General features: G+C 38.0%; 1 protein-coding gene across 4 annotated transcripts in view; it reads right to left on the bottom strand.

Moving 5' to 3' along the window:
- Window positions 1–2,091: 2,091 nt before the first annotated feature.
- LOC134627469 (membrane-associated guanylate kinase, WW and PDZ domain-containing protein 3) overlaps window positions 2,092–11,247 on the bottom strand; it is a 126,479-nt gene continuing 117,323 nt past the window's right edge. For 2 of the 4 annotated variants that reach the window (XM_063473571.1, XM_063473572.1), the window contains 8 exons: window positions 10,663–10,845; window positions 10,028–10,213; window positions 9,482–9,578; window positions 8,811–8,916; window positions 8,397–8,534; window positions 6,795–6,933; window positions 5,964–6,053; window positions 5,696–5,805 (listed from right to left, as the gene is read on the bottom strand). In XM_063473571.1, the coding sequence (XP_063329641.1) occupies window positions 6,004–6,053; window positions 6,795–6,933; window positions 8,397–8,534; window positions 8,811–8,916; window positions 9,482–9,578; window positions 10,028–10,213; window positions 10,663–10,845 (899 nt within the window). In that variant the 3' untranslated portion in view covers window positions 5,696–5,805; window positions 5,964–6,003. Of the gene's footprint in view, window positions 5,806–5,963; window positions 6,054–6,794; window positions 6,934–8,396; window positions 8,535–8,810; window positions 8,917–9,481; window positions 9,579–10,027; window positions 10,214–10,662; window positions 10,846–11,247 lie in introns of all 4 variants that reach the window. The other 2 variants (XM_063473574.1, XM_063473573.1) reach the window with 2 other exon arrangements.

The following is an 11,247-nucleotide window of genomic DNA, read 5'->3' as shown; positions in this document are numbered from 1 at the left end:
AGAAAAAACCCCAACAACGGATGACTGGCGGGAAAAAAAGTTTTAAGAATCTGAACTAATGTCCTTCAGTGACATCTAGCGCTAAAAAGATAAACTGCAATTTAAGAAATGTGGTAGTTATGATCCATCAAAATGTATAGTATCAACAAACTTAATGTCACTTTTATTAAGAGTAACTAATTAAATTATTAAGTGACAAAATAAAATTTGTGTTGTTTATTTTTTCACCATAATAAGGACTTGGAGGTTGTTGCTGTAACGTGCAGTAAAATACAATAAAGACTTCTTTTATTAGATTTTCTTCATCTATTTTGTGTCTGTAACATTTATGCTATATTATATTGGAACCACTGTAACAACTTTTTCAATAATAATAATATTGATACTGATAATAAGAAAGTAATAACATATATTACCAGTAGTTACTTCACCCCTTATTGCTTGATGTTGAAAATCAATGACTTTCTGTAGTTTTCAGACACCTACTTACATCCTCTATGGAGGCTTACTTTTATAAAAGTGCCTATAAGAGAGTCTTCATGTATACTGGAATACGAGAGGTTGTATATTGGACTTTCATAGAGAGACTAAAACGTCTGCAGATTTTAAAATGATCATACACCCTATATAAATGCTGGGTGTAGTTTCTGATTCCAAAGATGTCAAACCAATACCTAATTCCTGAAAGTACTATTCTTTATATTGGTCAACAGGGGATGATATTTCTGGTTTCAAAAATCTCTCCTACTGCATGGAGGTCACTGGGGAAACTGCTCTTTACTCCACTTGATCTGAGACCTCAGTAAAAATATTACCTAATAAGTTTATGGTCACTACTTCTACTCCTACAGGCTCTAAAGAGGCTTCTTTCTGCTCTGAATTTGGTCTTTTTTAACAGGAAATTCTAGCGACTTCTTGAGTCAACGTTAAGTGGCCATTAAAGGAATGATAATAGCACTTAGGGTCATTTCCTGCTCTATATCAAGTATGGTTTCCTTATTATACTAACATACTTTTACTTAATTCTTTTGAGTGCACTGCTTTAGTACCTTTCCTTAAGTAAAGCCTCTTCTAAATAACTGTGATTCTAAATATTATCTTATCAGAAGAGTTCCTTGGGAATGTTCTGCTGCTTCTATGCTGAAAGTCTAGCTCCGCCCTGTCTTCAACACATTCTTTCATCCCAGTACCAAAAATAGAGCACAAGATATGATGATTTTCAGTTGTTTAAAACAATTAAGTTAATTGTAAGTCATCCACTCATTGTTTAGGCTGCTCTTCCAATGGCTGAGCTGTTCTCAGAGGGGAAACTCTTAGCATGATTGAGATGCAGAGGTTCAGCACTTTACACACAATTTTAACAGTTAAAACACCCTTAAGAGTTCAGCTGAAGCTTGTATATGAACAATTGCAAATGCATGTAGTGAAAATCTTAGGCATGACTGTCTAACTGAATGAATTTGACACAAAATACTCACAAAAAATGCACTGTTAAACCTTGCTTAGAATTTTTTGAAATAGATATTTGATCTGTGATTCTTTGGAGTTAACCCAACTTTGATTTACTGCTTGAAGAATCTAGTACAAGTAACTTCTTAGGCCAAGTATGTACTTCTTTTACAACTTTGAATTTGCAGTTAAAACTGTTCAAAGCACTTGTAATACATTATGAGCCTCCTACTGAAGTGTTGCAGCTTGCATGGTAGGACGCCTAACCACATTTAGAGCTTATAATTTATTCCTTTCATGGTGCCTAAAATTTATAGAGGATTCAAACCCGCTCTTAGGGTTTCACTGGGGCTCTGAGCAGATTCACATTCTCATTCTAAATATGTTCACATGACACACGATGACTTTGGAAATATATACTGCTTCTCTTGTAATTGAAAAACTATAGCTCAGTCAGTTACCATGACAACTGGAAATCTGCCATAGTAACAGTAGCTTATACTTTTGCATCATATATGCAACAAATTACTTAGATGTCAAAAGTGTGACACTTAAATTGTTATTTGCTTTACATTTATACAGATAAGATGATGATGATCATTTTATTTGCATCTCAGTTTCAATACAACAAATCCAGAAACATGTTTTCAGCAAAACTTTATTTTTCAGTGCATGAACGGAATACCATATCAAGGTCATAGCCTATCCTTTTCAATCCATTTTTAAATATTTTTCTCTTTTTTTTTACATAAAAAAATAATGGAGCGATTTAATATACCTCTATTTTTTTTCTCCCCAAAAGAGCACTCGGCAAGTATTTATAAAGGTGCTGTACAATGTACAAACATTTACATCTACTGTTCCTACAGAATGTAGAAGATACCACAAGGATTGTGTTTTTCTTTCTTTTTTTCTAATGAAGCAATGCAAGGCCACAGTATGATGCAGAGATGTGAAACAAAATTGTTCAAATGAAAGCATGAAGATGTACTACAGTGCAGGGGACATACAATAAAAGAGGATATTATCTGATTCTGAACCAGAGTGAACTTTTTTCAGCACTCGGGGTTGGATTTACTCATTCAACCAACCAAACTATTGCACAAAAGCCTACCACTGATTGGCTCAAAGTACATCCTCTAGGGATTTGTAACCTGAAAACTCCTTTATACAATCACAGACTTCAACCACCATTCAGCTCTCATTGATAATGACTTTATCACACATTTGCTACAATTCAGTTTTCCCTGAGCTCATCTGAATGCGTTTATTTCAAAGTTATATTTGCAAGTATGTTGAGTATATTTGCGTATCACTTCAAAAATCCTTTAAAGCGGACCTATTATGCTTTTTTTCATTTTCTGTCTGGCACAAACCTCAAATAATGAGGTCATTGTACACACAAGTAATCCAAGTGAGCCAAAAGCTCAGACTGCTCTAAATGGTTTGTTATTTTCAGACAGTTTTTTATTTGAAAGAATGCTAAAGACACACAGCAGCCCCTCACACCTGCTGTTTCTGTTTGCCAATAAGAAAAAAAATTTGGCATAAAGGTAAGGGCCAAGGAACTAAAACACATTTTTCCAGACAGAGAATGACCTGAATGCTACACAGCGGCCCAATATAACTTAAACGAGTATTATTATTAGGCAAATAGGCAAAGCGACTCTTATGGTGTCCAAGCATAAAAGTATGGAGCTATAAATCAGCATAATATGTCCTCTTTAAAGTAACAGTGAAATCTGACTATGTGTTATTTTTATAGACTGCACATTATAAAACTACACTGGTCTTCTCTGTGCTATTGGCTCCCTTTAATATGTAAGGTGGAGAGTTTTCTGCATACCTGCCTTATTTCAGCAGCTTGTTCGGTATCTTAGTAAACCACATCATTCTCTGGCCTCTTTCATCCTTCAAGCTACCCTGGCACATAATCACACAGCAGGATTGACAAAGTACCTACAATATAAACCCTCATTTATCTTTTCATCAACAAGCAAATGTAAAACAAAAAAGACATGATTCAGAACTTGCACAGCATTACATAAATTGCCATTTCCCCCTTTAACAGTGATCCTTTCAAAAAACCAAAAAACATAAAAAATAAAATGAAAAAACAATAATAAATGCAATGTTTTGGTAGCAAGTATACATCACAAATTAAATACAACTCATGGTCAATCTGTTATGCTACAAGGGCAGATGCGGTGCAATGGAATTAATAGATAGAATTTGCAAAACACACATTCAAATATATATATATACATATATATTATATTTCACAATGAGACACATTTTGAGCAATTTTAAACATTTGGTACAGCAGTTTGCACGTTACATCTATACATTTCATGAACTACAAATTTCATTGGTAATTCCTACCACTGAAGTACATTGGAAATAAGGTGAAAGCTCAAATAACATGGGACAAATTTCTGAAAGTCTTTATCAAAATGCGGAATGGCTTGGTACAGCTACATATACATATATTCATCTATTACCTCAATAAATTACACACTGGTTAGTTATCATACACATGGTAAACAAGATCTCAAACCACAAGTTTCTGGTCTTTTAAATGATACTGTCTGTATGAAGGTGTGTCATGACTATAGCCATAGAACAGTCTAGATTACCCAGTAACACTTGCTGTATTTGCCTGATGATCAGAATGAAAATTATAAATAAGAAATGGGTTCATCCTCAGCGATGTACAGAACGCGTGCAGTAAAACAAACAGAAGGACCGACTGCATGCAGCTGAGCAAACTGATAAGAAAAATACAGTTGAAATACTCAACAATGACACTGAGAGCAAAATTAAACCCTAGATGAGTCACACTGTATATTCTACAGACGAGAGGCGAGGGCCTTTCTCTTTTCTTTGCATATGGGTCATTGCATTGTAATGGGTGAAGCGCTGTTTGTAGTCGTCGTTCCACAGGAGGCTCGCGGGATTGGCACATATTCACATTTCTGAATGTCTGGTCTGACAAGGCCCCGAGCATGTCCTATATGCTGAAGTCCCACGTCAAAGATGCTAAAGCAGCAGACAAGGCAGAGGGGAGCTGCTACATGCCACATGTGATGTCACAGGGCTCCCACAATACAAATCTGGCCACAGTCTAAAATGGATAAATGTGGCACCCATGTTGCACTTCTCTGTTTTATGGAAGAACTCAGAAAAATAATCCACTGAGGATACTGTAAAATATTCCATGGCACAGCTCACGTCCTTGTGATTCAATATTCCATCACAAAGGGTCACGGAGGACTTCTGCCTCAGAGAGGATTTTGGCTGAGCTGGGCGTTTTCCAAGGGCCAGGGCTAATAGGTCCCTTCAGGGTTTGTAGGGCTCCTGGAATACTGTTTACAGAGGCCACAAAGTTGTCCTTTAAGCTGTCTTCTTTGGATTTAGAAAATGTGTCTTCTCTTCCTTTTACATCTCTTGGTGAATTCACAGAACCTTTCCTACGCCATACATTTTTAAAAGACAGCGGTGATTCTCTTTTGCTAATAGTCTCTTTACTCGTAGTCCTGTTTTCTGTAAGTTTGCCCTTGGCATCAACGTCTCTTTGCCCTGAGTCTTTACCTGTACCTTTCTCGCTCTCTCTTAGTGTATTAGAAAATGTCCTGTGGCGGTGAGATTCCCCAATCGACCTTCTTTTATAACTTTCTTTCTCATGGAGAGACCTGGTCCTTTCTCTTCTCCCTTCCATCTCCCATCCTTGAGGGTATTTTCCAATCTCAAAATTCCCCCCTTTTCCATTTTTCTTTTCATGACCTAAGCTTTCTCTACTGGATGAATCCTTTAATCTCTGCTGAAGGCCTTGTTGATTCTCGGTGCGTTGCAGGGCTGATATCCCTTGCTGTCCAACGTGAGCGGACTTCCCAGGACTGGCAGATTGCGTTTTTGTCTGTGTGATAGGCACCCTTTTTCTGTTCATTGTTGCTTCCTGTGCCTGACTCTCAGTCTTTTTGGGACTGTGTAGTTGCTCTTTGGCTTTAGGAAAAGATTCCTCTGTTTTCTTTGGGCTGCTTAGCTCTCTGGAGTCGTTCGTGGGCCTGGTCCTCTTGTAGAACTTCACATGCTCATTTGAGGTGGGAAGGAGCCCTTCTCCCTCCGTGTCTGCCCACTCAACACTTTCCTCCACTGAGCTTAAACCCCCGCTGCTGCGGGATTTGCGGCCTTGTGGAGAAAGTGTGCTCCAGCTGCGAGAATGCTTCAGTTTGCTGGAGAAAGGAGAGGAAACAAAGGTGGAAGCCCCGGTGGGATATGGAGAGGAAAGGGGTGATGTGTCAGAGAAAACTTCTCCAAAATAGCTTGTGGGTGAAATGACTTTTTGATCATGTCGACCTGCAAGAGCAGCACAAATTTTACATTAGGAAACCATAGGTATGCAAGGATAATAAATATGGCACACAAAATACTTTAACTCAGAATAACAGGGAAATTAAATGAGATGATATTATATAGAGGTAAAGGTGGGAAAGCATGTGGGGAAAAAAAATTACCAAGGTAAAAGAGAAGAGCCCAGTAAAAGCAGTGAAGGTGTTAGTGTTGGTGCTCAGTGTAATAGCACACAGTAGAGGAAGCTGTATTACCTGCATCAGGGGAAAGAGAAGAAACGCCAAAGGAAGCAGACAGTTAGAGAGTTAATGACTAAATAAAAAAAACCAAAAAAAATACACACACAGCAAAGAAAGCACATTGAAATCAATGAGGGCTTAACTACAAAACAGGCTCCATCAACTAACAAATGGATGCAGTAATTATCATTAGGTGGATTTATTGTTTGCGCATGTATTTAACTACTGGCGGTGTTCCTTCCTTGTAAACTGGGAAAAAGCAGCTAAACTCTTTAGGAAATAAAACAATTTAGTTTCTATCTAAAACTTCATGTAAATATTAAAAAAATATTAAAGGAACAGGCTGACTTTGGCATACCAGTTTCATAACACAGCTAAATATCAAGCTACAGCCAGCAGACGGAAAGTTTAGATAAGCATTAAAATTGGAATGATGGGGAAAGAGCTGTCCTTGCACTGTAAAGCAAAAGGTCAAAATAACACCCACACACACACACACACACACACACACACACACACACACACACACACACACACACACACACACACACACACACACACACACGATATTCTACAATTATGTCTATTTGTAAATGTCATTGAGCCACTGGCAACCAAATGCTTTAGTTTCCTGTTATTCTGCACTGTAAAATCCACCCCCAAAATTCTAACCTGAGTGATAATACAACATTTCCAAGCACAAAGTTTGCCCATATCAAATGCAACGCACTGAATAGTTTCAAATGATGTACTCACTCGCATCTTGAGCAAGACCTGCCCCAGGTCTCAGCAGCAGTACCACTTTGTTTCCTCCGGCCTGGATCAAATCAATAGCCCGTGTATGGGAAATGCCACGAGCCGGCTCCCCGTTAATCTCCACTATCTCATCTCCAACCTGTCGGTAATTCAGAAAATTCAATTGTAATACTAAAATATACCTATGAACACTTTGCATATTTTGCCAGTCAAATTCACTGAAACACTTTGCTATCAAAAATTAAAATTTTATGCCAAGCACACATCTGCCCACACACACACACAGAGTTTTGTAATACCCTGGAGGTACCTGCTATTATCGGAGATGACAAAATAACTCAGGATAAAGCTTGTAAACATGTCAGTTTGATAGACTCTAATCAGATAGAGCGAACAAGCCTGTTTGTGCAGCAGGCCGGGATTTAGATTCAAAGACAAAAAATTTCCAAGGAAACCTCAACACAACCCTTTGACTTTTACAGTGTGGGAGCATTGTCTTTGTCGGGAAGAAATGATAGCAACAAAGTGATGAGAAAATAACCACTGTGTGATCCCTTTGTATCAGAAAGTCATTCTTTCTACAAAGGACCTTGGACCAACTCTCACACTGACTCCCTCACTAGAAGAAAAGAGCTATTGTTTCTCATCAGAATATGTTCTCAGATGACCCTTTCAATGATCTTTCCGCTGATGTGAAATCAGCTTTTTCATTATTTCAAAGGTACATGTGTGCATTGCTTTAACGGAGAAGCAGAGATCACTGAATGAGTAAAGAAGCTTGTTTTAAATAATAAAAATGCAATAGTTGCTACGCAGTGCCGAGAACCCTGTTTCATCCTGAGACAGGCAAAGTCGTGCCCACAGATCACAGTCTGGCAGGCCTAGGACTGATTTCCACTAGGTAACTTTGCTCCATTCTCTTCCTGTAATAATAATGTGATAGTATCATCCCCATGGGAAAATTCTAATTTTGCTGAACCTACACCATATGAAGAGAAAATACAGGGTCAATTGCTTTGTGACCTTCCTGTTAACAGCCACAAACTTAAAAAATGGATGCTTGCTGAGATGGATGGGTAGACTGGTGGAGACATACACAGTACACAAATGATGATGAACACGAATAAAAAACGTTACAATTTAAAGAACTAAACCAAAATCGTCTTTATCGCTTCCCTGTTTGCTGCGTGCAATTCCATTTCACAATGAAAGCAACAAAATGCTGCACAGATCACAGCAGAAAACATCGCATGCCCTACAACACTGCAAGTGGCACTTGTTGAAACACAATTCATTAGTTTAATCTCAGTCAACACGAGGCGACACAAATTATATTTTGATTTACGACTCTCCTTCACAAACTAAATGTGCAACACTACATTTCTGCAAAGGCATGCTTTCTATAATAGCATGTCATGCTGCATGTAGCAATGGTGAGAATAATAAAATGAGCTCCAAAACAATACACTGATTGCACTGCATCTTGTTTTATGATTTTTTTTCCCCATTAGTTTTTGTTTGTAATTTCTTGTCAGCTGTGTGATAGTGATATCTACCTCTCAGCCGTGTCCATTTAAACGTTGCAATAAAAGGAGCACTCACATGGATTCTTCCGTCTTGCTGAGCAGGCCCATCTTCTGCAAGTCTCAAGATGTACAAGCCCATGTTATACTCTGTGCCCCCTCGCAGACTGAAACCAAAGCCCCTGGGCCCTCTCTCTAACTCTACTGTCAGACAACCCTACAGCATGAAGACAACACTCATTTTTAGACATATACAAGGGTACTAACATACATCTTTTGCTGTGAAATCAGTGATGCCTCATTAGGAGAATCAGAGAATATTAGAGATCTTATACTTTATTCTTTGACCATAATGACTTGAAAATTACGTAAAAGAATCAGTATTATAAGTGCATGAACTTTATAAACCTGTGAAAGATGGGGTAAGCACAAAATAACCTCTTCTGATAGTTTCTAAGACAAGAAAGGAAGAAAAAAAGAGGATGGCTCTTACCTGGTTGGGCCCTGTCACACACAGCGTCCCCGTCTCACCAAGTGAAAGAGTTTTGTGGTCAGACCAGTTGACTCCTTCCTTTCTCTCCTCCATGTCCAGGTTATAACTAGAACAAACAGCATATGCACTTAATTTCTTCAGTGATACTTGTAAACAGAAGGCCACAGGCCAACAAATGAAAAAGCTTTTATGAACAAACAAAGTGAAATTTAATGCTGGATGTTAAATAGGAAAGGCCTGCGCGTACTCGCATGACACCTCTTATTATCTTACACACGTTTATGTTTATTACACCGGTGTCTTTATAGTTTCTCTGGCTTTTTGCTCTGAGGGTATGACAACCTCATTGCCACGTACACGATTTATTTCATGCTCAGTAGTTATTGTAGTGAGACTTTTACTGGAGGTTCATAAGAATTCGTTAAGGTTTTTAGTAATTAAAAAATAACATCACCATAACCATAATTGAATTTATTTTCAATTTAAGAGGTTTTTGCTGCCTCCTCCGTCTACACTTTTTCAGCATTACATAAAACAACTTTCTTATACTTTTGACTGTTTAACATAACTTAAACATAAAATCAAACACTTGCAAGAAAACTTACTAACGCTAAACATGCATGAAGAATTATGCAGTTTCTCAGCTTTCTTTTGTGGGATTAAATCCTTACCGCTCATCCTGTAGTGCTGATCTTTGCCCCATGGCTCTGTGCTGAAGAGCTGGACTTTGTTTTGCTGAACTCGCTCCAGATGGAGGGCCCTTGTACTCTAAAATACATTTTAACAACATATTAGAATCAGTATATTATAATATTAATACTGAAAACTCCTACTGGTAAAAAAGCAGACATACAGAATTCTTCTAACATGATTCATGCTCATTTTAAGCTAAAGGTTTTGCATTTATTTCCCTTTAACAACCCTCAATGAAGCCTTACTGTCAGGTTTAAAATATCCTAGTAAAGGGATTCTCAGGTATTTTGCTTTATTTTTATTCATACAATCATTTCAGTGAAGAAGGGGTCTAATTTTTCAGTTTCTAACTATCTCAGTTTGAAACTGAATTTTTAATATGGATAATAAAATATTTATATCTTATGAAGGCCTGATTTAATTGATTACCTGGCTGCAAAACTAATGTCCCAATAAAGGGCCACTTTGAACTGAACAGACCCACTAACTACTCTAATAAATGCACCATCCTCAGAAATATTCACCATCCTCGGGAACCACAGTGAGGGTGACGACATTGCCGGCTTCCTTGATAAGCTGGACGATGTCATTGTGAGAGAGCTCGATGATGGAGCGTCCATTGACTGCTGAGATACGATCCCCGACATGCAGCAGACCACAGCGGTCAGTGGGACTGCCCTCAATGATACGGCCAATTTTGTGTGGGATAACTGAAATGGCAGTAATAAAGACATATGAGACCCGGTCAGAGTGACCATTAGGAAACCGCCTTTTACTGTCTGTTTACTGTCTTTTTTCAACACAATGGCAGTAAGAAGGGTCCCACAATTACTTAGTTTTGTCAGGGTTAGATTCAATCTACAAAAAAGTCTTTCAATTTTCTGAAAATGCCCACATTCTTCTATTAACAACTCTTGAGGCCAGAAGCTAGCCGTTTTCTGGATATATTTGTAATAAAAATAATAATGATAATAATAATTACAGACCTATCATTTTTTGTATATGTTATATAACCAACAACCAAGAGGCTGTTGAATGGGTTAGTTAAATGTACATGCTTATCAAGTTCTTCAGCAAGTAAGGCATATCCAGAAATATACTACAATGTTTGATTTGATTGAATTACGAGAACTGAGCTGACTGAAAAGACTGAACTCACCTCCATGTGGAGGTTTGCTCTTGGACGTGAGGATCACAAAGCCAAAGCCTTCAGTTTCCTTGCGGTGGAGTGTGATGTCAAAAGACTCGTGGTCCAGCGCACTCGGCATCGGTAGGCGAGGTAGTTTGGGAGAACCATTCACCAGCACCGGAGCCATTTCCTGAGCTTCTTCATCTGTCGCATCTGATATGAAAGGATACAGATGCTAATGCATTTCTGTCTTGAACAATTCTTTTTAAAATTTGAGTGCTGAGGTGTGTATCCTTGAGGAATTTGAGACGATTTGAACTGTCTTGTCTTTGAACTATATGGTCTACAAGTCTACAAAACATGGATGATGATTGTGCTGGACAGTGTCTATCTTGGTAACAGGATAAATGTTTTGTGTAAGATCTCTAACTCAACTAATCCCAAATATCCAAAATGTTACTTGGAATAAAATGAAAATGCATGGCAAGTGCCGAGACACATTCTATGTTTTCTAGTGCTCTTTTCTTTGACCAGCTACACCTCATGCAACTCAGTTTAAATGCACGCATTCATTACTAACATGTTGTTATTGTTTATTTTTGATGATTTGCTGGT

This window comes from Pelmatolapia mariae, linkage group LG5 (assembly GCF_036321145.2).
Source record: "Pelmatolapia mariae isolate MD_Pm_ZW linkage group LG5, Pm_UMD_F_2, whole genome shotgun sequence".
NCBI classification, from domain to species: Eukaryota; Metazoa; Chordata; class Actinopteri; order Cichliformes; family Cichlidae; genus Pelmatolapia; species Pelmatolapia mariae.
Note: the sequence above shows the minus strand (reverse complement) of the source record. Positions and strands in the feature narration are given on the sequence as shown.